Source organism: Delphinapterus leucas, chromosome 10, assembly GCF_059928025.1.
Source record: "Delphinapterus leucas isolate spDelLeu-1000000601 "Yukka" chromosome 10, BTC_Dleu_Yukka2, whole genome shotgun sequence".
Classification (NCBI taxonomy): Eukaryota; Metazoa; Chordata; class Mammalia; order Artiodactyla; family Monodontidae; genus Delphinapterus; species Delphinapterus leucas.
Window position 1 is genome coordinate 5,074,274 of NC_143138.1, and position 26,097 is coordinate 5,100,370.

General features: G+C 53.8%; 1 protein-coding gene across 20 annotated transcripts in view; it reads left to right on the top strand.

Moving 5' to 3' along the window:
* The window catches only part of RREB1 (ras responsive element binding protein 1), a 181,369-nt gene extending 155,542 nt beyond the window's left edge, over positions 1 to 25,827 (top strand). For 16 of the 20 annotated variants that reach the window (XM_030760275.2, XM_022586605.3, XM_089918254.1 and 13 more), the window contains 5 exons: positions 4,363 to 4,552; positions 5,602 to 8,494; positions 14,938 to 15,102; positions 20,365 to 21,180; positions 22,447 to 25,827. In XM_030760275.2, the coding sequence (XP_030616135.2) occupies positions 4,363 to 4,552; positions 5,602 to 8,494; positions 14,938 to 15,102; positions 20,365 to 21,180; positions 22,447 to 22,958 (4,576 nt within the window). In that variant the 3' untranslated portion in view covers positions 22,959 to 25,827. The remainder of the gene's footprint in view (positions 1 to 4,362; positions 4,553 to 5,601; positions 8,495 to 14,937; positions 15,103 to 20,364; positions 21,181 to 22,446) is intronic. The other 4 variants (XM_089918260.1, XM_089918259.1, XM_089918267.1 and 1 more) reach the window with 2 other exon arrangements.
* The last annotated feature ends 270 nt before the right edge of the window (positions 25,828 to 26,097 follow it).

Here is a 26,097-nt window from a genome sequence, read left to right on the forward strand (position 1 = left end):
CTCCCCATTCCCAGCTGGGACTCCCTGGTCCCTGCGCCCATCCCCCCACTGCTCCACACCTGCCTTCCTCGGAGGACACAGCCTGTGGTTGGTGCCAGGTAATTCTGCCACGTGTGTATGGAGCGCACACTTGGTACCAGATACCAGAAACGGGAAGGGTTTGAAGGTGAATAAGAGAATGAAGGAGGAGATAGATATGTCTAGATAAATGGTGCAAACTCAGCGTTACTGAAAATTCATGGCTACGATAGAAGGGCAGTAATCCTTATCGCCACCTTCCGAGACACTCTCCATTCCCTTGTACAACCCACGTGTGATGCCCTCATGTGGAATACTCATGGCCAATAGACTCTGCACTGATGCCATAGTCTCAAAAGAGGAGGGTGTTCAGAAAGATCTCTGGGGCACGATAATGGGACTTTTCTTCACTCATCCTTTAAAATTTTCTATTTTTGTGTTTTATAATGTACCTGGTACATTATATATGTGTGCATATAAATACATAAAGATACATAACACACACATTTCACCAACAGCAAGCCGATACGGGATAAATGCTCAAAAACGTTTTAACTCTAAAGTTAGAAGCTAAAGGTTAAAAGCTCAAGAAGCGTGCAGCCCACTGCTCAGGCCCACCTGCTCACCTTCTGCAGTTGACATGCAGGCTGCCGAGGGTCAGTATGATTTCTCCCCAACCTGTTTATGTCAGTAATACTTATAATTATTTGCTGTAATTTAATTAAATTTTCTGTAAGCCAGCGAAATATTGTTTGTTTTCTTTTAAAGAATAGTCTGTGAAAACTAAGTTGGGCACACTTGCACATAAACCAGATTGGACAGGTTTTTGTTGTTGCTGTTGTTTGTTTCTTTGTTTTGCTGTCAGATTTAGGGTGGGCAAGACAGCTGTGAACAGTTGAAGAAACAATCATAAGAACCTAGGATGCTGCTTTAGTTTGGTTTGCAAAAATCTAAGTTCTTGCTCTACCTGAAAGCATCTAAAACCAGAAATCAAAGATGCTGTGTTACGAGTGTGACTCACACAGTGATGGCGACATGGATCTTCACTCAGTGGAACTAGACTCAAGCCTAAGTCCTTGGCCCCCATAAAAATGGGCGAGTTGAATGTGCAGTGGAGTCTCGTTACACAGTAGGTACATTCCGTGAAGTCCCCACAGACAGAGAGTTAGTGGGCACTGAACCATTGTTCCTGGAGGAAACACAGGGTTAGTTTCCTGCAAGCCTCTGGTCACATTTTCATGAACTAATTGATACATAACCTTGTTTTATTAAGTGTGTTTCTGTTTAAAGACACTCTATATAGTATATACTCTTGACTCATCAACATTGAACTCACAGCCGACAGCACTCCAGCTCACGCCTGAACGGAGCTCATCTAACACGCGTGTTTTCTCTGCAAAGCACGTCACAGCCTTCTTGCTCTTGGCGACACAGGGTGGCACTTCAGCATTACACTTGGGGACCATTTTATTTTTAAAATTTATTTATTTTATTTATTTATTTTTGGCTGCGTTGGGTCTTCGTTGCTGTGCGGGCTTTTCTCTAGTGGCAGGGAGCGGGAGCTACTCTTCATTGCGGTGCGTGCAGGCTTCTCACTGTGATGGCTTCTCTTGTTGTGGAGCACGGGCTCTAGGCGCGCAGGCTTCAGTAGTTGTGGCGCACGGGCTTAGCTGCTCCGCCGCATGTGGGATCTTTCCAATCCAGGGATCAAACCCGTGTCCCCTGCGTTGGCAGGCGGATTCTTAACCACTGCACCAGCAGGGAGGCCCTTGGGGACCATTTTAAATAGCAGGCTCATCAAGAAGAAACACTAAAATGCTAGAAATGTGGCAGCACTAAAGAGAGAGCGGAAAGGACACTTGTTTACAGTAGGAGCTTAAATGAGAGGGCAGAGCGTCTCCTTGTCCAGCCCCAGCAGGGAACGTGTGCATCAGGCAACTCAGATTCTTCCCACTCTGTTCTCTGTTGCGTTGCCTGTCCAAGAACACACTGCGAGTATTGACTTGGGTTTACAAATAAATTTTGGCAAGTAGGCAAATTCACAAACACAGACTCTGCAAATAATGAGGATCAACTGAATATGTTTTACGTTGAGTAAAATATTAAATGTGCGTGATTTTTTGTTTTTAATGAGGGGCCACCCCACCCCACCCCTTTACCCAGCTTTGATGAACGACCCTTTCTCTGACAGACAGAGTGAGCCCTGCTGTCTTCTGAGGGTGAGCGAGAACCAGGCCTCTGCTTCCATTGTGATGGGATGGTCACACACTGGCTGGGTTGCTAGGATGAATTGAGCTTAAGTATTTGTTGCAATGTCCCAACGCTGGTAAAAATTAATTATAAACACTTTGCAAATATTCTACACAAAATATGTGTCGTCAGTGCTAATTGTTAACTCAAGAGTGAGTCATTGTGGACGTCAGGTGGAAAATGCCTGAGGGCCCACTGGGTGGCAGCTCCCCGCTGCCTTTGCACTTGTCCTTTCTTTCTTAACTTCCTCTCAGTCTCACCTTTCAGGGAAGGCACAGACCAGCTTCCAGACAGTTCCCTGAACTTCACCTGCTTGTGGCCCAGACAGGACAGAGGGGAAGAGGAATAGGTGCAGGGAGAGAAAATCTGAACAGTGCAAGATATTGCGGGAAGCAGAGCCGGGGAGAGACGGAAGCTGCGCTGTGCAGGCCCACCGTGTGAGAACTTTCCATACCTATAGGCGTCTGGGTTCTCTGCGGCCATCCCTGCCCAGAGCCTTTATCACAGTTGGTGAGCTTAACCAGAAGTCCCTCAAAGGGGGTTTGTGTTTTGAGTGGCTCGTGGGAACCCAGCATGCTAAATTTAATTGAATGATGACAGGAATCTCGGTGGCGAGATGCGGGCGCGTCAGCAGGGGGAGGGGGGGTGTCGCGGAGGTGGGGACACAGGAGCACGCTGCTGTACCAGCCACGGCCCAGCACAGGGAGCGGGGCTGCACATGCTTGGCACTGGTCTTTCGGCGCTACACGTGAAGCCCAGCTGCTTCATGGGTGATGCCGTTATCTCTTTGATTTCTAGAGAAGAATTTCAAGGCAAAAAAAGTTTCCATTAAGGTGTGTGCAGTGTAAGCTCAATCAGGTCGCTGTACCCCTCTGTGCCCCAGATTCCTTCTCTGTGAGACAGGGATAAGACCTTCCGTAGAGCTTTTGTGAGGGGCAGATGTGTTTGTATGTGTAAAGTAGTTGGAAAGAGGCGCTGTCCAGTGGGATTTCCTGCGATCCTGGAAATGCGCCAGGCCTGCACTGCTTGTCGCGGCTGAGCCCGTGAGACGGGGCTCCTGTGACTAAGGACATTTTAATTCGTTTAAATAGGGCTTTCACGGCCGCTGTATTCAGTGCAGGTCTAAAGGATGTGGGTGATGTCCTAATGATTGTTGGGTTTTAAGATGGTTCTCAGTGAAGACCTAGAAGGCGGCACTGGTGTGAAACATGGAGAAAATGGAGCCACCGTTAGAAAGTGGTGTTTGTTACACGTCCATGTGGCCCAGGACGGGTCAGGTGTATGCAGTCATCTCTGAAGTGAAGCGTGATAGTCTTTCATCTTTCTGTGGACCGTATTTGAAAGAGTCTTTCTAGGATAGGGAGATGGCTTCATGGTAGGTGAGGGTGGGAGTATGAACAGGGCTCACATTTTGTCTTTGCTTCTTCCTGGCTGTGTGACCTCCACCACCTTGCTGAACATTTTCGAGCCTCGGTGTTGTTTTCCTCTGGAAGATGAAGATGAGAATGCCCACCCACCTGCCGGGTCGTGCGCTACCCCTGTGGGGTGCCCTCGCACTTAGCGTGGGCTCAGCATTCGGGAGCTATGGTTATTTCTTAGATAGACGGTAATAATAGCAGAATTGAATACATAATTGCTGTCATGTGCTACCAATTCAGTTGGAGGATTTGATTATCATTTTATCCCAGTCACATATCAGGGATGCTGACGTGACTGCTCCAGCTGCTGTGGAAATTTGTGCTTCTTGGCTTCTAAATGGTTTTGATAATCAGAATCCATGGAGCTGGGGGAGGGAAGTGTTCCCTCCACATCGTGTAACGCAGGTAAGAGCAAGTGGCCTCAGGTTCCCACCTCTCTGCTCTGTTCACACTTGTGCCGTCTGCAAAGACTGGGTATCCAGAGGCTGGTAGGACATAAATTTTTTTTTAAAGGGAGAGTCTTTCGTTGCTCACCATGAGGCGGCTGGCTTCTTGATGTCACATCCTTTTTATTTCGCTCCATTGAAATGAAGCAACAGAAAACACAATACGGCTAACGGACAGGTGGACGCCCCGGCACGGCCGCCTCCTTACGTCCTGTGTCTTCTTCCCGCAGATGTGACATTTGCTGCGTCACCTTCCGCACACACCGAGGACTGCTGCGCCACAATGCACTGGTCCACAAGCAGCTTCCCAGGGACGCAGTGGGAAGGCCCTTCATCCAGAACAACCCCTCCATCCCTGCCGGCTTCCACGACTTAGGCTTCACCGACTTCTCCTGTAGGAGGTTTCCTCGCATTTCTCAGGTATTCCGATTGGCCCATGACTGGCAGCCACCTCCATGGCCCACACAGCTGGACTGAATTTCCTCACCTGAGGCTTCCTTTCCTTAAAATGCTGTCATTTGGTTTTTTTCTGTTTAATAGTACCTTTCTCTTGAAATTCAGCTTGGCCCTTCCCATTTCATTGAGTTGTTGAGTTGACGAGGGTTGGCGGCCTTTTATTTTGTGTGCTGAATTTCATGTTAACTGGCGTGTGAGTGTAGCTCATCGGTACTTTGCCCGTTTGGGGGCATTTGGGTTTAAAGTTGTGAATCGTTCACTACCCCACACAGCCCTAGGTGAATTGAATTTGTATTTTTTAAATATTTCTTTAATATCGATATCACAGCTAAATATTTCTAGTGTTGTAGCTTCTATTCAAATATTTTGGGTCAGTGTTAGCCTGAGCTGTATTTGTGCTCTGCTTATAAAACACCTGCTAAAACTACTTTGGAACCCATTTTTTTTCCAATTTAAAAAAATTGAGGTAGACGATATCAACAGTGAAATTCTTCCATCACAGCAGCCCCAGACTCAGTGACTTATTCCACATGTACATGACCATGTGCATATGTCCATGTGTGCACATGCATATGTCCATGTGTGTACGTACCCACGTGTGTACGCTCATGTAGCCCCCTCCCCCATGGTGCCCTTCCCAGGCAGCCTCCTCCCCCACAGTCACAGAGGAAGCCAGTTCTTCACTGATGGTGGTAGTTGCCATCAGTTAGGCTTGCAAGGCCCCCATTTTTAAAGAGAGAATTAATCCTACCTCTGTGGTGTTATTACTTAACCGTACTTCAGTGCTGATCTGCCGAGACATCCTGGGGATCGGCGTCATTCATCAAGCAGATAGGATTCGTAAGATGCTTAGTTGGTTTTCTTACTCGGTCCGGGAGTTAGGGAGCAGGGGAAGGTGGGCACCCTACGTGCCGTGGAGAAGGGCCGGATGCCGGGGCAGCTGTGCAGCTTGGCGATCATTTCTAAATGCTCCTTTCTGTTCCCCTGCTTTCGCCCGCCCGGCTTCCGTGCAGGCCTGGTGTGAAACGAACCTGCGCAGGTGCATCAGTGAGCAGCACCGCTTCGTCTGCGACACGTGTGACAAGGCCTTCCCCATGCTCTCCTCGCTCACCCTGCACAAGCAGACCCATGTAACTGCCGACCAGGGACGGGAACAGCTGCAGTCCAGGGCCCTGCCTGGCGACGCCCCCGACCAGAAGGTCTTCCTGGCCATGCTGGGCCTGCAGCATATCGAAAACGCCAGGCCTGCACTGGCCGAGGAGCCGCTGCCGGATGACAACCAAGCAATACAGCTCCAGGCACTCAAGTGTCAGCTACCTCAGGACCCTGGCTGCACCAACTTGCTGAGTCTGTCTCCTTTCGAAGCTGCTTCCCTGGGCGGGTCTCTTACCGTCCTCCCGGCCACCAAGGAGAGCATGAAGCATCTGTCCCTGCAGCCCTTCCAGAAGGGCTTCATCATCCAGCCTGACAGCAGTATTGTGGTCAAGCCCATCTCTGGGGAGTCAGCCATCGAGCTGGCAGACATCCAGCAGATCCTGAAGATGGCAGCCTCGGCCCCCCCTCAGATCAGTCTTCCACCTCTGTCCAAGGCCCCCGCTGCCCCTCTACAGGCCATTTTTAAACACATGCCCCCTTTGAAGCCAAAGCCCCTGGTCACACCGCGGACGGTGGTGGCCACCTCCACGCCTCCACCCCTCGTCAACGCGCAGCAGGCCTCCCCGGGCTGCATCAGCCCCAGCCTGCCCCCGCCGCCGCTGAAGCTCCTCAGGGGCTCCGTGGAGGCGGCCTCCGACGCCCACCTGCTGCAGTCCCAGTCGGGGGCGCAGCCAAACACAGCCGCACAGCTCTTCCTGCAGCAGCCACGCCTCGAGCTGCCGGGCCAGGCCGAGATGAAGACACAGCTGGAGCAGGACAGCATCATCGAGGCCCTCCTACCCCTGAGCATGGAGGCCAAGATTAAGCAGGAGATCACGGAGGGGGACCTCAAGGCCATCATGACGGCCCCCAGTGGCAAGAAGACGCCAGCCATGCGCAAGGTGCTCTACCCCTGCCGCTTCTGCAACCAGGTGTTCGCCTTCTCGGGGGTGCTGCGTGCGCACGTGCGCTCCCACCTGGGCATCTCGCCCTATCAGTGCAACATCTGCGACTACATCGCCGCCGACAAGGCCGCGCTCATCCGCCACCTGCGCACACATAGCGGCGAGCGGCCCTACATCTGCAAGATCTGCCATTACCCCTTCACGGTCAAGGCCAACTGCGAGCGGCACCTACGCAAGAAGCACCTCAAGGCCACACGCAAGGACATCGAGAAGAACATCGAGTACGTGACCAGCAGCGCGGCTGAGATGGTGGACGCCTTCTGCTCCCCAGACACGGTGTGCCGGCTGTGCGGCGAGGACCTCAAGCACTACCGCGCCCTCCGCATCCACATGCGCGCGCACTGCGGCCGCGGCCTGGGCGGCTGCCCCAAGGCCCGCAAGCCCTTCGAGTGCAAGGAGTGCAGCGCCGCCTTCTCGGCCAAGCGCAACTGCATCCACCACGTCCTCAAACAGCACCTGCACGTGCCCGAGTGTGACATCGAGAGCTACGTCCTGGCGGCCGACGGCCTGGGCCCCGCCGACGCACCCACCGAGGCCCCGGGCAGGGTGGAGGAGGGCGGCGCCGCCCTGGGTGAGCGCAAGCCCCTGGCCGCCTTCCTGGAGCCCCAGAACGGCTTTCGTCACGGGGCCCCCGCCCAGCCGCTGCCCCCGCACGTCGCAGTCAAAGTGGAGCCTGCCAGCAACTTCGCAGGGGACTTCAACGAGCCCTTGGACTTCTCCCAGAAGGGCCTGGCCCTGGTCCAAGTGAAGCAGGAGAACTCGGCCTCCTTCCTGAGCCCTTCCGCCTCGGCCCCATACGACTGCTCCATGGAGCCCATCGATCTGTCCATCCCCAAGAACTTCAGGAGAGGAGACGAGGACGCGGCCGCTCCCGGGGAAGCCAAGAAGCCTGAGCAGGAGCCCGCGAGCAATGAGCAGGCCTCTCCCTGTCCACCAGCCTGCCCCACCGTGCCAGTGACCTCGGGCCCCAGCGGGGTCCTGGAAAAGCCCGTGGCCCCGGTAGCGGTGGCCTCTGCCGCCAGCACTCCGGAAGCCCCGGCTCCGCCCCTGCAGGGCTCCGTTCAACTCGCTGTGCCCATCTACTCCTCAGCCCTGGTCAACAGCTCCCCGCTCTTGGGCAACTCCACCCTCATAAGCAGCCCAGCCTTGCTGCGGCCGCTGCGCCCCAAGCCCCCCCTGCTTTTGCCAAAGCCCCCCGTGACAGAGGAGCTGCCCCCGCTGGCCTCCATTGCCCAGATCATCTCATCCGTGTCCTCGGCCCCCACCTTGCTGAAAACCAAGGTGGCTGACCCGGGGCCTGCGAGCGCTGGCAGTAACACTGCAGCTGCAGATGTTGTAGGGGGCGCCGTCTCCAAAGCCACCACCGATGTCGCCAGCAGGAAAGGATCCAGTGACTCCCCCGCTGCTGCCACCAGCCCAGAGGCAGCCTCGCCCACTGAGCAGGGACCAGCTGGCTTGTCAAAGAAGAGGGGCCGGAAAAAGGGGACGAGGAGCCGGCTGCGCACCAGCGGCGGGGTGGACCTGGACTCCAGCGGGGAGTTCGCCAGCATCGAGAAGATGCTGGCTACGACGGACACCAACAAGTTCAGTCCGTTCCTGCAGAGCGCAGAGGACGACGCTCAGGACGAGGTGGCCGCAGACCACAGCGGGCCCAGCGACGACGAGCAGGGCAGCCCCCCGGAGGACAGGCTGCTGAGGGTGAAGCGCAGCTCCTATGCCAGCTGCCTGCAGAGGATCAGCTGCCCCCACTGCCCCCGGGTCTTCCCCTGGGCCAGCTCCCTGCAGAGGCACATGCTCACGCACACTGGTAAGAGGGCCGGGCAGGCTGTGGCCCAGCCGCTGGGCTGAGGGGCGGCGACGGCTGGGGTCGAAGGAGGGGCCCTCTTCCCGCCTCCCCATTCCTAGCTTCTCTTCTTCCTCAGTCTCAGAAGCAGGGGCTTGCCTGATGGGGCCGAGAGTTTTTCCCTGTGTGCTCGTGTAACCAGAATGGCCTGTTTCCGTTGGCTGGGCCTCCGAGGGCTGCTGGTGAAGGGAAGGGTCAGGCAGGGTGTTTTTAGGTGAGATGGTCTTGGGCCATCGCATCCCTCACGTGGTCGAGGCATTAGCTGCTTGGTTATGCACAGGAGGCAGCTAGGGGAACAGGGACTTGGGCAGAAGAATTTGCATTCGAGGCAGCTTTTAAAATGGCAGACCTTCTTTGAAGTTCTTTTTGACTGCTGTGTATTCATAAAGGGAAATATTGCAAATTTTGCAGCTACCTTTCAGGCGATTACCTCTTCCCCTGTTCATCGTGAGTGTCAGTGACAGAGTAGCTTTAGAATTTAAAAAAATTTTTATCTATACTGAAGTTGTTGGCTGTTGCAGAGGGAAACACGCAAATATAAATATTATTCTAAGTAACAGACTTAAGTTGCCAAAAAGATATCCCAAAAGTATTTTTCAAATGTTGTCGTGCATTGATTTTTAAAGAGAAATTTGAGATAAGAAATACACTTTAAATAATTTTATACCAGGGAGCTAGTAGTCAGATGACCCTACAACTTAGGGTCATCTTAAGGTCATCTTAATTATGAGTTACTGAATATTCAAGCTGAGTATTCAAAATTTACATCTTCGAACTAAGGACAGATTGGGTGAGATCCTTAGCCTTTTGGAGATCACCACCCAAATATTAATTGATAGGACCTAAAACAGAATAAAGAATTGTATGGTACAGGATTGCCCGATAAAATGCAGGATGCCAGTTAAATTTTGAATTTCAAATAAGCAACAAATAATTTTTAGTATAAATATGTTCCGTGCACTATTTGGGATATACTAAAAACTTGCTTGTTGTGTATCTGATACTCAGATTTTAGCTGGGCGTTCTGTATTTTGAGTCGCTAAATCTGGCAACCCCAGGTAGTGCAGAGGCTCATGACGGTGTGGAGAGGGGAAGATGGCAGGGGCTGGGTGGGAGCCACGCTCTGTATCCAGGTAGAAAGGCTTCACGCAGGGTGGATCCTCCGTGGAAGGCTGTTTCTCCTAACAAGTTGGGATATCGGGAGGGGATGGCAGAGCTGTCCTGGGCAATGAGAGTGCAGAGGAGACGGGCAGGGCAGGGCAGGGGAGGGTGCGCTGCAGGGTCTGTCTGAGGCTGGCTGCCACGTGGGCACGGCGTCTCTTTCCGGCGTGGTGGGGCCTCAAACCCAGGCATCAGTTAGGAGTGTCTGTCCACGGAGGACTCAAGTAACAGGAACCAGAATTCCTAGATTTGTAGAGTCTGTGCTGCGTTTTCAGGCTGTCGTTTTCTCTCCCTTTGAAATCATTTAAGCCTGACAAAGTAAGGGAACAGTTCTAAGGAAGAAAGTAGTTCAGAAAGAAGATGCTTCTTAGAGAGAAGGTGCCCTGCACAGCAGTCTCTCTTGCCGCCCTTTTTGGGTGGCAGCTGTCTGTCTCCTGCAGAGTCTCTGGAGAAGTGAGTATTCCCGTTGCCGCTTTTGAGCAAGCAGGCGGTCTGGGCGTGATGAGGAGCGCCCCCCTGCCAGCACCGCCTCCCCACTTCTGCTCCAGCCGGGAGCCCTGTGCTGGGCGGGTGCCACTGTCCTCTTCCCTGCACGCCAGCGGCCTCCCTGAGAGGACTGAGCAGCCCGTACTTGCGCTCAAGGGCCGCGCCGTGTCTTTGCAGGTGCCCGATAGAAGCTCCTTTTGAACGCCGAAGCGACCTCGTTGGTTTAACATTTGGTGGCGTCGGAACGGAGCAGAGGAGATGGGAGTTAGTCTGAGACGGGGGCGGGGGGAGGGCGGGGGCAGGTGTAGGTGTGAACGTGTTCTGCCGCTTCTCCCCCCACAGTCACTGTCCCCTGACGGCCGTGTCTGCTTCCACCCCATCCCTCACGTCGTGTGTTCTTGCCGTGGGGTCGCGGGCTTTTTTTCTTGAGGGGCGCATTCGGGCGGGTAGGGAACCGTTCCAGAGCTAGTATTGGTGACCAGGCCACGAGGGCCATGTCGTCCCCATCTTGCCATGACGCAATTGAAGTTTAGGGAGGCTTGAGTAATTTGCCTGCAGGCATTCGGGGGACGCGCAGTAGTGCTGGGGGTGGGAGCCAGGGTCAGGTTCCATCTGAGGATGCAGGGGGCGTGCCTCTTCTGCCCCCCTGTATCCTGACACGTGCGAACGCAGAAGATTGGGAAGTGGTTTGAGACAAGGTGGAACACGGCTGTGGACCACGAGCTGTTGACCAGAGACTTTGTGACCGTGGGATGGTGCTAACCACACGCTTAGACCTGGACGAACGCTGGCACCCATGGGGCTCAGTTAACTTCCTTTGCTCTTTCACAGTCTCAGCTTCCAGCAACAATCTCAGCATTAGCTCCATTTAGTAATTTTATACAGCCCTCGGCTATGTCTGGTACAGTGCTGGAGCTGGACGGAGCCTGAGAAATCATGTGACCTGCCCACTCTTCCTGCACGCTGAGGTTTTCCCGGTAGACGGTTCTGCTGTGGGATCTCCAAGTGCCCGGCTCGTGGCTTCCTATGAGGTGCTCCCTCCGTAATGCTGAAATTAGACTGAGGCTCACATGTTACAGAAACTAAACATGGACTCTGAAATGACCCTGCAAAACCTCGTTACACAGGGAAGAGGCTTGGGGGGCCGGGGTGGTAGTGTTAAACTCTAGCTGCATTCCAGCCAGAAGCTTTTGGGTGGTGTCCAGTTTTAAACTGGATTGAAGCAAACTGTGCATCTTGAGAGTCGGCCTTTTCCCAACCTCTTAGCGAATGCAAAGAATTCTAGCATCTTTACATCGTCTCACAGACATGTTTCCAGTGCACCCCGCCCCCTAAATGGGCAGCATTAAGTAGCCCAGGTGTTAAGTGTCCAGCCGGGGGTTCACTGTTGCTTAGGCAAGGGGCACGTGGTTTCAGCCCTTTCTCTGCGTGGCTCAGGTTCTAGGAACCGTGTCTTAGGAGGAAGCTGGCGTCTGCTGGCGAACTTCGTGAGATCCTGGCGTGATCTCCACACACAGCTGAGTTTCCTCCTTCCCCTCCTCCGCTAGCCCATGGCATCCTGTTGAGGAGGACCGTCCTGGCTCCTTCCCTTCTCAGCCTGAACAGTGCTGCCTCTTTAGGAGAAGACGGCTCACTCTTCCTGCCGTTCCCCCTCGTGAGCGTCCCGTGTGTTTTGAGGCCACAAGTAGAGGAGAGAGTGCCAGGAAACGGTCCATTTCAGCCCCTTCCTCACCTTCCTCCGCGTGGAACAGAGGGGTCGGCACCTGTGGTGCTGAGGTGCCCTCCCGCTCTGACATCCCTGGCCCCCTGCCTTGCTCACTCTCTCATGGTTGAGGGCTTCGCTGCCCTTTTCTGCCAGCCTGGGGCCCTCCCCACCCACGTCTCCCACCCGCTGTTCACAGGCAACCAGCGGCGGAGCTGAGACCAGTGAGATGTACGCACCTCAGTGTGGAAGCACTGACACCAGCCGTGTTTGGCTGCTTCCAACTTTCTTAAGGGGCAGCTCTGAAAGCGTTTACGTGGCCGGCCCTGCATCTGCCACATCCTGAATGAAAGAAAGACAGAGAGAGGCCTGTGCCCCGGGTGGGGGCGGGCGGTGGGGTACGGAGAGGCGTCTGAGGGTGTGAGGCCGGGCCATTGGACTTGCTCTGGTTTTTCGTCCTTTATTCCTTCCTGCCCAGTGCCTGCCAGATGGCGTCGTCTCCTGAAGAATTTCTTTCTTCGTTTCTTGACTGTTTTGTGAGAGTGAAAACTACTGGCTGACATCGCGGGGTGGGGTGGAAGGACGTCATGGGCCTTTGGGTGCAGAGGTGGCTCCTTGTGCTCACAGGTGCGTTTAGAAACACCGCTGCTGGAACAGTCTTCTGTGGCTGCTACCAAATGAATAAAATCATTGGATACTTTCCACGTAGATTACGAGTCAGCAAGGTTTTTCTGAAACCTGTATGATCATAAAATAGTCAAAGCGCTCTTGTTTTCCTCTGTCCGTGCAGTCTGGAGAGCACACTGCTATGTAAAATGTGCGACTTATGCAGTGAAATGGGAACTTTTGAAGACTGCTGTTAGTTGTCCCTTCGGGAATCTTCCTAACTGGACACAGTACTTTCAGGGCATTGAATCGTTCTCTACATTTAACCTTAACGTGGCTCATCATCATGAGACATCAGCCTATTCAAGCCAGCTGCACAGGTGACGCGTGCACCAGCGCGAAAATTACAGAGCAAATCACATGAGAGGAAGAGGCAAGAAACTAACTGCTTCATTTGAAAGCAAGAGCCAGACCACAGTTCATAGTCACAGCTTCTGACTTGTTTTCTTCTCGAGCCTGGTTCTCTTGTTTTCCAAACTGGCCTGACTCAGGGAAGCTGTGATGTTGCCTTTTGACGATAAAATGTTAAAGGAAAAGTATTTTCTTCTTACTTAACACAGCCTGAATAATTATTAAACATCACGTTCAGCTTTTAGTGAAAAGCGAGAAGGGTGCACAAAAAAAGCATTAAAACGCTTTACAACTAGTCTTCACGCAAAACGTGATTTTTTTTTTTTTAAATGTGAGCATTTTTATAAATTTAGCGCAAAACACCTACAAGCTTTGTGGAGCAGTCGGGTTCTCCATTTCATCCTCTCGGGCCCAAGTGGAGCTCCTTAGAGGTGCACGGGTCCGGTTTCTGAGTGTCTGATTCCACCTTCCCAGGCTTCTAATTCTGTGGTGTTTGATGGTTCTAGGCATCTGTGTTCGTGAAAACCCTGCCAGTGATTTGGAACCATGGCTCAGGTGGAGGTGGACGTCCCCTTTCTTTGGTTACTGCTGATGCTCATACTTGGAGTGTGGGGATTCGGGGTCACACGCAGTGTGCTCCGTGCGAATGGCCCCCAGAGTTGTGCGGCTGGCAGTGCCAGTCCTTCCTGTCCTGAGAACTCGGGGCTCCAGGCCCACGCTGTTCATTCCCTGGGTGCCTGGACTTGTGCGCCTGCGCTGGTTCTGGGGTCCGTTAATGCTCATCTAAACCTGAATGGAAGGCTGAAGCCCAGCCCCACCCCCTCTTAGTGTTTCCAGGGAACCGCGCTGATTGACTTGCCTGACATGTCTTGATGTGTGTGTGATCGTGGCAGCCCTGGGGTTATGAGACAGCCGTGCTGGCGGCAGCTCTATGAGTCCTGTTTGTCGGTGCACGAAACCTTTTCCCTGTAAAATCAGAAACCGGAGCCTTAGAATGTGGCACTTGGGGGGAAAACAGAAGAATCCAGTGATGCGGTAGCTGATAACCACACCTCCTCTGTCCTGGTGCCCGCCCACTCCCTTCCCTGGTCCCTCCTCTTTCCTTCTCTTTGTCCTCGTGGTCTGCCCTGGCTTCGCCCCCTCATCCGTCCATGCAGACACGGGACCAGGTGCTGAGGAGCCTGCAAAAGGAATCGAAATGGAAGAAGGGGAGAGTAGGCCGGTCGAAGCAGATAATGGCCGGGGAGGGACAGGCAGCTGGCCTACTTGTGGGGCTGGTGGGGTTAGGGGCCGCTCAGTGACTCAGCTTCACACGCGGGCTGCTGAGTGGAGCACGCGGCTCTGATCAGACTCGGGACCTTGGTCACTGATGCACCACCAGCAAGAGCTTAGAGCAAGGGGGACAGAGAACCCTCGTGCACCAAGCCGACCTCCCCTGTCTTGCCAGCTAGGACCACGGTGACCTTGGGCAGAGGTCAGACAGGAGGCATCCCGGGAAGTCAGAACTCAGCACTTGCAGTCCAGGTGGGAGGGCCGGACCCCAGAGACGTCCAGAGGGTTCAGGATTCCTCCAGGAGGCCCCGGGCGTTGCCCTTCATCCCCTTCGATTCCCCACGTCTGTGGTGCTTGCCAGGCTGGAGACTGTCACAGGCGTCTTCTCTCTGTGGTGGACACAGGTGATGTGCTGTGCTCAGACCCCTTCACCCACCTTTGTTGTCGTGGTTATTATGTAAGATTTGTAGTTGTGATACCGTTTTACTGCAGATATGTATCTTGGTTTCATCGTTAACCTTTAGTATTTTGAAGACAAATCTTTCATCCCACTCAGGATACGGGAAGGTGATCATTTGAGTTGCTGCTGTTCTCAGTGTTTTGTTTTTTTTTTTTTTTAATGTATTTTGTTTATTTTCTTAAAAGAAAGGGGTTCGGTGGGGGGGGGTGGACAAATGTCAATGATCCCAGGAGAATGAATGGAAAGCGATTTTTCTCTTTTCGTTGCAGTAGAAAGCCAGATAAACATGTATTTTTTTTCCCGCTTCAGGTCAGAAACCCTTCCCTTGTCAAAAATGCGGCGCCTTCTTTTCCACCAAATCTAACTGTGAACGCCACCAGTTGCGCAAACACGGAGTTACCGCCTGTTCCCTGAGAAGAAACGGGCTTATCCCCCAGTCAAAACAGAGTGATGTTGGAGCCCATGATAGCACAGGTAGTGCCTCCAAGTGATGGAGAGGAGGGCGCCGCAGGAGCCCGTTAGCCGCGCCCGGCCTCTGCGCTGCAGCTGGCGGCCTCCCCTTCTCTGCAGGACCCTGAGGCCTCCTGCTGGCATCCCAGCAGCAGGACGGGTATGGGGGCCACGGTAGCGCCCCCAGGCTGCTTCTCTGAGCTGCTAGAGAAGATCTGTTCCCCACCCCTCCCACCCCAGATGCCTGTTCCTGCCCTTTGCCCTGTGGAGCTGGGCTGTGCAGGAGGGTGCACAGTCCAGCTCTGCATAGGAACACGTCTGAAAGGGATGTGAAACTACTCGGGTGTTGTTTTCTCAAACCCCAGCGTCTGCCGCATCCTGCAGAGCCAGGGATGGGTCCAGTCGCTGCCAGGGTGTTGCAGGAACTAGTGACGCTCCACCCTCAGCAGGGAGGGGCCGGGCTGGGTGGGGTGTTTTTCTTTTAAATAACTCTTTTCCCAGTAAAAAAAAAAACTTTGTCTTGTTTGAAAAAGCACTCTGCATGTCCTTTCTTTAATCACATCTCTGCTTGACCCGAATCCGGGTATTCTTCTCATGTGCTGATATGTGCTTCCTTCCTCCGGCCCCTATAGAGCAATTAACAGCTGCCCCGTGCATCTCCTGCCACCTTTTCTTTCCTTACCGCTTCTGTATTTACTCGTGTCCTCTCTTCAGTATACTCCATTATCTCCAGCTGCTGGGGTTTTGTGTCCCTCACCCCCCAAAACAAATAAAACAAAATGGGCTGCTGCGGGTTTTACTCAGACACAGGGCTGGTTGGCCAGTGCTGAATAACTATTGCAGGTGTGGGTTCAGTCTGGCAAATCTGGAAAGCTTGACATTTCCCCCTTTTCTGAATCCGAGGAGGTTCCCCCCAAATGTGCTTTTCTAGAGTTGTGACTGTGTCCGGGCTTCTCCCCCTCGGACTTGGGTGGGTTGGGGGCTGTGTTGTCTGAGTGAGTGTGGACTGGAGGGTCGGGCTTCAGCCCCGGCCCCCTTGTCCTTGTCCCAGTTACGGGGCAGAGAGGGGTGCAGTGAGCGGGCAGCCTCTCCAGGAAGAGGAGCTGGTGCAGAGCCCTCTGCTCTTTCCCCACGCCTCCCACAGAGCCCAGTGAAACAAGCCCTTGAACGGCCAGGCCCTCGGTTGTGGTGTACCCAGACCCTCTCAGGGTATAGAAGTGTAGGCCAGTTTGCCACGCCCCCTCCGGCGTCCAGGTCCACGTGACTCGCCGGGATCTTCGAGTAGAGAGACGTACAGGCCCCACGGAATCTTGCCGTGACTTGGGTGCCCTCGAGCCCGAGGCTGCTGGGTGATCTGCTGTTCAACCCCAGGAAACGGGCAGCGAGGCTGGCAGAGCACACCTTCGCTGGGATGACCCCTCTCAGGGTTTGAGTGCGGGCTGCCCCAGCCCATCTTCTCACGCCCGTCACGCCCGTCACGGCCCCAGAGGGGGAGCAGCTGATAGTTGGGGTGGCCGCGGGGAGCCCTTGGTTCCCACGCTGGCAGGCAAGTCTTAAAGTGTGACATTCTTTGGGTTCAGCATCTTGATATGTATGATCAAGGAACTCCAAAACCAGGGCTCCTGCAGGCGCAAAGCCAATCGGAACTTATATCTTAGCTTCGGTGCAGCCCACATCTTCGTGGTGGGTGAATTTATCTTTTAAATTGCAGTTGTGAGTTTTGTTTTTCCAAGTCCCATCAGTGCCCTCCTTGCCCTGACCCTGCCCGGAGGTTGTGTAGGTTTCCTTTAAGGGACAAAGCCTCTGGAAAAAGAAAGTTCAGTGAGAGTTGTAACGTGAAACCAGCAAAGAGAAAAATATAGGTTTGGTTTAATTGTGGTCACAATCCGTGGTGAGAAAGAGGGCTGAGAGGTAAGATGGGGAGACGGAGGGTCAGGGAGGTGGATTTCAGTGATTTCAAGGGTAGGTTTTTTTAAACCAGGTGAGCATGATGGAGGGAGTGAAGGTTTCCTTTCCGGCTCCCTCCCATGAAGTTAAAAGTGAGGCTTTGGAGAAAGACTGTAAAAACACAAAGGCAGGAAATGACCAAGGCAGTTCTTGAGGGATTTCTAGGTTTATGTGCCTAGGTTGCATTTTCTTAAAATCCCAGGACATGTTTTGCAACGTAGGTCTGACTTTTTCGATCACATAAGGTCTCACAAAAATGCGCCCTAGATTTTCCCCCAAAGGCATGCTGAAGATGCTCCGATGGGGGCAGTTTTAGCTGAAAGGGACATATTGATAGTTCAAAGCTAGGCTGAAACTTTGATTCACTTTCTTGTGGGCAGAGGTACCCTGGCCCACTTTGCCCTCAGGGGATGCTCCTGGTTCTTCCTCAGATGTCTGTAGGAGCCTTCCTATTTGTGGGCACCTGCATGTGACTTTTCGAATCAGTGTAAACGTGGACTTGTTTTTTGTTTTTTTTTTTGGCCTCGCCGCACGGCTTTTGGGATCTTACTTCCCCAACCAGGGATTGAACCCGGGCCCACAGCAGTCAAAGCGCCGAGTCCCAACCACTGGACCGCCAGGGAATTAATTCCCCAGCGTGGACACTTGAAGACTGTCCCTCAGTGGTGGCGCCCTTGCTGGCCCAGAAGGCCACGTACGGGCATGGACTGCACCACGGGGAGTGCTGGTCTAGATAAAGTGGAGGCTGTGCCCCTGCCCAGCCAGGTAGGCGTTGAGGTCAGTACATTGTCACCTCAGTTGGGTGACGCGAAATTTCTAGGAAGCAGTAGATACTTAATTGTTCACTGCGCATCGCATCGGAGGAGCTTTGGGCTTCTTATCTACTAGTGCCTTCAGATTCTGTCTGCTTCCTCTAGCAGTTTTCTTAGATTAGCATCACGAATGAGGGACTGGCTGACAGAGACAGAAAATCAACACAGTTTTCTTCCCCCGCTCTCCCCTCCCCTTTTTCTTTTCTTTTCTTTTTTTGGCTGCTCCTCACAGCTTGCGGGATCTTAGTTCCCCGACCAGGGATTGAACCCAGGCCCCCTGCAGTGGAAGCGCAGAGTCCTAACCACTGGACCGCCAGGGAAGTCCCCAAATCAACACATTTTTAAAGCCGCATTGCTTACAAAAGTCATCAGCTCCGCCACCTGCACTCGGAAGGGTGAGCTGCTGCGGAGGACAAGGTCAAGATAGGACCTGGCGCTGTAAGGCGGGTGTTCACGAGACAGAGGGGGGCTAAGTGCGTTGTTCCCAAGAATTGCTGAGAAGAGCCCTTGGTGCTGCTGGGAACTTGAAGGGCACCGGCTGCCCTGCTAAAACACGCCCCCTAGTGGACGTTGCGTAGAACGCAACAAGCCCTCTCCACTCCTCGGAGGAAGGAGTTGGCCTCCCGTTGCCTTTAGGGTGAGCTCTCCATTATCCACACTTAGGGAGGGCCCAGGAGTCAGAACGATCTGATCTTAGTGTATTATCGTAGTATTTTTACTTGGGTTTGATTTCAGAATTCACTGTGAATTTTCCCCCGAAAGTTTATCATCTTAAATATATCCTACTACAGTTGAAATTTTAAATAATCCATGCTCTTTGGTGGAAAAAAATTAATAATTAAGTGAAACAGCCTAGAGTATACTGGGACAAATAGGGAGTAACCAGAGATCAACCCTCCCCTCGCCGTTTTTTTTGTTTTTGTTTTTGTTTTGTCTTTTTTTTGTCTTTAATGTAACTACCCACGGAACCAACAAATAGGAGACCAAGCATTCTGTATTTTTTTTTATTGTGGAGTTTATACCAAAAGCCATTTAATAGGTGCTCTCCATTTGCGTGATTCAAGAAAATGAGCAGCTGGTTTTTCCCCTGGAATATGGCCTTGATGTTGGTGTGCATGTCTCAGGGGTCATCTTCTTTCATCTTTTGGATGATTGTCAGAAATCATTTAAATTGTCAAAATTTCTTTCAGAAATTTTATATTCATCCCACAATTACTTGTTTCCTCCTGAAACCTTTTAAGATATTCAAACAGTGGTTGCCAAAAAGTAGTCAGAATAAAACCAGTGAAGAGAAGTAAAGTGGGAGAGCCGCATAGACTGCTGTAGGTGAGCCGAGAGCCCCAGGCAGTATGACCGTGGCAGGGTTGGTGCAGCTCCTTCGCCCCCAGCCCAGGGCTGCGTTGGTGGCGAGTCGTGGAGCCTGTGACTCAGAGCCATGGGCCTGGGTCGGTGTGGCGGTGGTCTGCTCTCATCAGGTGAGACTTCAGGTTAGATGTGTGAACTTGTGATCGGAGACCTGGTATGATGAGGGAGGTGCATGTCACATATGTGCCATGAAATAACGAATTTTATCAGCCTGATGCCACAGTAGTCCATTGGTCGTTGCATCTGTAGTTAATAGTCGGGCTCAGCAAGCTTTAGATTCACTATCAGAGCACATAATAAAATATTGGCTAAGACTTTGTCCAACCAGAATAGAGAGGAGATGGTGCTTTTGATAAATACCGTCATCTCTTTGGTGTCGATACTGTTACCACCAGGCCAGCCCTTAAGAAGGCTGATAGAAACTGGTGGCCTGTCCACATCTGGTTTTGCTGTGGAGACTGGACAGGTAGGAACCACTTGAGAGACAGGAAATGTTTCCGCTCCCTACATGGGGTCCTGACAGCTGCCAGGGCGGCCTGCAGGTGTGCATACAGGTGTGCATGCGTCTCCTGTTGCCTGGGACCTCTACTGGAAACCCGCCGTCAGGCGGGAGCATGTGTACCACATACACAGAATACTCGCTTTGGGCCACTTCCTGTGAGGTGCTCCCAGATACCGTGTTTGGGGGGCGGGCCTGTGTAGGCTGCATGTGTACACAACCTCTTTGCACTGGAAAATAACTTCTACGGCTCAGCTTCCTCAACCTCCCTTGTGCTGCGAGTCTCTGGAATGTGCCAGCTGTCCTCTCTCGCCGTCGCTCTGTCTGGCTGCCCCTGGGGGCCCCGAGCATCCCTGTGTGTGCCCGTGGAGGGGGCTGGCTCGGCATGGGGGCGGCGGGGAAGGGAGGCCGGGAGCTGCAGGCGCAGCTACCCTGTGACCCCAGCCTGTGTGCACCCGTGTGCGGCTGCTCCTTCTGCCTTTTAAAAATTAACCCCAGATTTGTCTTAGCCCTTGAGGGACATAAGGGGTGAGGGGAATTTGTGTGAGAGAAGTCTTGGCGGGGGTTGGGAGACAGGCCCCCAGGGGGTGGGTAACGAGCGAGCCCTCGGAAGGGGCGTGTCTGGTGGCCCGGGTCTCAGCCTGCCCCGTGCTTGCTCTGCAGACAGCCAGTCGGACCCTGAGGCATCTGCGGGCGGCGAAGTGCTGGACCTCACCTCCCGGGAGAGGGAGCTGCCGACACCAGAAGGAGCAGCCGAGCCCAGCCCGGTCCCGGACGAGTCGGCGGCAGAGGAGGCGGAGCCAGCGGCAGCCACGCCCTTGGCTGGGGAGGAGAGGGGCGCCGAGGAGGATGCGGAGCCCGAGGAGGAGCGCGCGGAGGGGGAATGGGATGAGGACGCAGACAGCCCCGCGGAGGACACGATCAGCAACAAGAGCCTAGACCTCAACCTCGCCAGCAAGCTGATGGGCTTCAAGCTGGCCGAGGGTGAGGCCGGCGCGGGCGGCGGCAGGGACCCGGCTGCGCAGGACCACAGGCACGCCCGCCATGCCTGCCACGTCTGCGGCAAGAGCTTCAAGTTCCTCGGGACCCTCAACCGCCACCGCAAGGCCCACGGCCGCGAGGAGCCCGGGGACAGGAGCGCAGCCCCCCAGGAGCCTGAAGCGCCACTGCCCACTGCCCTCGAGCTGCCACAGAGGCCCGCCGAGCCCCCGGCCACTGAGTCCCCCGCCCAGGCGGAGGCCGTGACTGAAGCCCCTGCAGAGAAGCAGAGCGAGGAGGCCGAGGGCCCCTCGGATGGGGATGGGGAGGGCCTGGCCGAGAAGAAGCCCTCGGAGAAGAGTGAGGACGACAAGAAGCCAAAGACAGACTCCCCCAGGAGTGTGGCCAGCAAGGCGGACAAGAGGAAGAAGGTGTGCAGTGTGTGCAGCAAGAGGTTCTGGTCCCTGCAGGACCTGACCCGGCACATGAGGTCACACACAGGTGAGGGGGGCGGGGGCGGAGGGAGGGCTGCTGGCAGAGGTTGCGGGGCGGGGGGGGCCGGCGAGCCAGCCAGGATCCCGTCCTCCAGCCGCCGTGGGCAGCAGGGCTTTCTTGCCGAGCAGGGAGAGAGCCCGGGTGGGCTAGGAATTCTGAGGGTGTGTCCCACTCTTAGCACTAGGAGGGCACAGGTGCAGTGGACGGCGGAGTGGTGTTTGCCAGCACGTTTTGATCGGCCTCTTAGGCTTCTGAGCCTCTGTAGTCCTGTCTCTAGAATGGGGATGATGGCTGCCCTGCCTGGTAGAAGCATCTAGAAGAATGTGGGTGTGGCCGGCAGAGCAGGCGGTGCGGTGGGGCTCCGTGGGGCTCGCGGCCCGAGGCCTGTGTGGGGAGGCACCCGGGATTCGTCGTCAGCCAACAGGTGTTAGGTCGGCTGTGCAGCGAGAACCTTGTCTGTTCTTGGCTCTGCAGCAGCGGGGCTGATGGGGCTGAGTGGAGCGGTCATCTGGCTGCTGCCTGGGCATGTCCTTGCTCCTCCTGGAATCCACCGCCTCTGGGCTTGAGGCTGCAAACTCCAAAGCAGCAGCTGTTCTTTTGGTAGAAAGGCCCCATGGATGTCCTCATGAAGCCAGAAGATACAAGCGATTCTTCCCCCACCAAACAGAAAAGCTCCTCTGTGTCTTGGTTTCAGCTTCCCTCTCCTCCCAGCGGCCAAGGTGCACACCTGCCCCACACACACACCCACGGCCCTGTGCTGGGACTTGAGGGCACCAGAGCTTGGCTCCCAGCAGAGAGAGATTCTCGGGGCACTGGCAGGTGGTGCCCTCAGCTGCTCTCAGCTCCGTGTTTGCAGGCGAGAGGGGAAGCCCCAGCTGCTCTGAGTCAGAACACAGCATACCTGCAGCTTCGACTTGGGAGGTGCCGCCCTACAGGGTCCCTGGCGATGGTACCCGACCCTGGGAAGGACGCCACTGCTGGGTTCTTTCAGGCCGGTCTTATTGTCCCTGAGGTTCCGCTTCTGGGACTCTGGTTCCTGGATCAGGTGTGCAAACCCTGGGCTGAAGGACGAGGAGACAGGGCTGTGTGGGCCTCCACTCTCCTCCCTCCCCATTTTGCCAGTTCAGACAGATAAGGTTTCCTGTGAGCGGGAGGGAGGCCCGGCCCGGCCCAGCCGCCGTCCCCCTAGGGCCTTGGCTTGCTATCATGCGGAGCAGGGAGGTGGGTGCCGGTGGCCTTGCTGACAGCCGTGAATCTCTCTCCATCCCCCAGGAGAGAGGCCGTACAAATGCCAGACCTGCGAGCGAACCTTCACCTTGAAGCACAGCCTGGTTCGCCACCAGCGGGTCCACCAGAAAGCCCGGCACCCCAAGCAGCACGGAAAGGACAGCGACAAGGAGGAACGAGGCGAGGAGGACAGCGAGAGCGAATCCACCCACAGCGGCACCAACCCCGTGTCAGAGAGTGAGGCCGACTCGGCCCTGCTCGCCAGCAACCACGTGGCCGTCACCCGCAGCCGGAAGGAGAGCCTGGCCCCCAAGGACACCGGCCGCAGGGAGGAGAGGGCGACGGGCCGGACGGCGGGTGCCGGCCAGGCTGAGGCCAGCAGGAGTGCTCCCAGGGCCGCTGCCACGGGCAGCCCCAAGGAGCAGGCATCCCCGGGTGACCCTGAGCGGGAGAGCCCGGCGGCCCTCGTGCAGGACCTGCTGGAGCTGCCTGGCAGGAGGCCCGCCCACCCCCTCCTGGCCGCTGCCGACAGCGCCTCGCTCCTGGGCCTGGAATGACAGCCCAGCCTGCCCCCCAGCACACAGACGAAAGCCAGCAGAGCAAAATGTCCTGAGTCTATATTTCCCGAGGTTTCCTCAGTGCCCTTCAGCTCTCGGGGTGGGGGAGGGAGGGGGAGGGGGGGTAGGGAGAGAGGCAGGCGCCTCGCTCAGTGCCATAGCCTTACAGACCCATGCGGAGATGCAGCACGTGCGACTCGAGTGCCTTAACTACTTACCAGCCCTTTGGTGTCGTCTTGGGTGTTGTGTTTTCCCGAAATGACTTCTTAAAAAACAAAACAAATATTTTAATGAATTATTTGGAGAGGACCTTTTCATTTAAGCATTAACTTTACCTTCTGTTTTGGTGTGTGTTAACTTGTTTTTGCAATTCTGTGATAGTAACATTTGTTCTGTGAGCTGGAAACAGAAGGGGAAAAAAAAAAAAAAAACATGCCCTTGGATACCCATGGCCAATAACTGGAAGAAAGTGATGTGAATTTCATGTAAATTCCCAGAGGAAATGTGGATAAGATGCTCATTTCTCAACTAGACTTTTTTTTTTTTTTTTTTTTCTGTTTGCTACATAGTGGAGCTGTAATTTGGTCCTCGATATATTGCAGGATGTGGTTGATGAAGGTTTCCAGTTTGGTTCAAGCCAAAACCAGGAAAGATTCTAGCTTCGACCTCGTACATGTTTCCACTCTCTCAGCATTAGATATGCCATTACTGTTCAAGTTTCAAGACAGAGAAGAGTTCCCCTGGCAACTGAACTGATGGAAAACATGCATAGGTGTCATGTATCTGATTTCCCCCCCCCCCTTTTCGGTGTATGTATTAATAATATTATTATTATTATTATTATTATTTGTAGTTCATCAGTTTGCTGGTTTCTGCAGTCAGCAGAAACAAATGGGCAATATTTGTCCTGGGAGACCTGGGTTGCCCCCAGGTCCCCGCGTGAGCGTCTGCCCGCAGCTGTCCTTGGCTCTCCGGGCGGTGGCTCTTCTACTGTACTTAGACAAGCCTTTCTTCCGTGACTGCAGAACCCAGCAGGGGCCGTGTGGTCCTCCCGCCCGCGGGGCCGAGGGGCAGCCGGGGAGGGGAGAGGAGGCAAGGTGCGTGCCTGGGCTTCCGGGAAAGCCAGGCAGCAGGACCTGTCCCTCGCGGTCTTCCTGCCAAGCCCAGCCCAGGCCTCACCTGCCTGTGCTCCTGTTCTTCGCGGAGCGATGAAATACTACTACTGGTAATAAAACTGCACATGCGAGATTGAAGAGGAAAAATAGGTGTATGTTTACCTTCCTGTGATTTGGGGTTGGTGCTCGAAGATAAACATGTTGTGTCTAGTTTCTGAATCGCCCGAACCCCTGGGTGCGCAGAGGCGGGATTTTCTTGCGTGAGCATCGTTTGCAGGCAATAGACCCCCTTACTGTAGCTGCCAGCAGTGAAAAGAAACAGATCCTACTGTAGTTGGGCTGCGTTCAGCATCCTGTCCTCCCGCCAGACGCCCGGGACGCCCCAGCCTCAGTGCCTCAGGCCTCCCGTGCCACCCTCCCGGGACCCCCGCCCTTTCTGGCCCCCAGGGCTCCTCCGTCCTTACACCTGCGTCCACCACAAGGACCCCCTTCCTCCCACTTCCTCACCAACTCCTGGTGGCCAAAAGCCAACCACCCGGGCTTCAAAGGAAGCTATGTGTGTTCTTGACATGATGAAAAAGTGATCTCTTTGCATGTGAAAGGAAAAAGGTTGAGGTATATATGACTTTTAACTGTATTCGGGATGTGTGAACCAGTTTCAAAAGGTTTTCTTCACTCTACGTGAGCACGAATCAGAACCAATGATTCCCCCACCCAGTATCACTTCCTACCAAGCGTGGTGTGCTTAGTTAAAACCAGTTCATGCATCCCTTAATTTCTTATGACGATTGTTGTTATTTTTGTTGTTGCTATTACTTGGGGTTGCTTGTGTTTTGTTTTTCTTCGCAGCTCTCCACACTAAAATTCGGAACGTTGTGGGGAGCGGCCACGACTTAACTCTGCGCTGGGGCGAGACGGAGCGGGCACCAGGCCACAGCCCAGCCGGGGCCACCGCTCGCAGTGGTCGCCATCGACTGAAAGCTTTATTTAGCCTTGTCTGCACCCTCGTAGTCGATAAGGTCTTGCCACATTTTACTAGTGAGGCTGAGAGATGTATCATTTGTTGGATGTTCTGTCCCCTCCCCCAATATTAAACTGTGAAATTTGTGATTTGTTTAAACTCTGGGTGAATCATAGCTTAGTTTGCATGTCCAGCTAATTTGTTTCTATACATTTGTTTGATTCTCTTTCTCCTTCTCTCAGGGCTTTTACAAAAAAATATATATATATGGATCTTCTGAAAAGTTTTTTGAGGTGCAAGTTTCTCTCTTTTGTTTTTCTCTTTGATTTATGGACACGATGCTGAGATTCAATCACTACATGAAACTCCCGGCTGTGAAAACAAAACAAAAAAAACCCAAAGGGCTGTTTTTTCCACCAGCCCTGGGGAAGCTATGTGACAGTCGGATGCCGGTTTCAGGAAGTTTCGCCGTTCTTTCCACCCTCTGTTCCTCTCTTTCCTCCAGAAGGAAGTTGATCCTAATGATTTCAGCCCATGCATTAAACAGGAAACAGTAATAAATGTGTAGAATTCATATTTTTCTAAAGGGAACTTAAAAACTGCTGCTACATGTTATGTACAGAACTGGTTTATGCCACATGAACAGAATCACAAATTTGGTTTTGGTACTTTTCGCTCCTCTTTGTATTCAGTTGTACAGTACTTCCAAATTCAAAATGAGAAGAAAAGCTGTTCTGTATCAAACCATCTAAGCAATAAATGTTATATTTTAAAAACGGCAGGTTGCCGGTCACATGGCCCGTCCTCTGATTTGCTGTGATCCTGTCAGCTTGTCCCACCCCCAGGCCGCAGCCTGCTAGGGACGGGTCATTGGTGTCCGTGGCCATCGGGGGAAACCTCAGGCCTGCTCGCCGCCAGCTTGTCACCCGTGGCACCTATGAGAGCCTTCGCCCAGGTGGCATCTCCAAAAGCTGCCTCATGCCCTCATCTTGGCTCCCCCAGGGTGGTCTCTTCCGGGGCCGCGGCAGCAGCAGCTCGGTCCTTGCTCACGACCACTGATGCC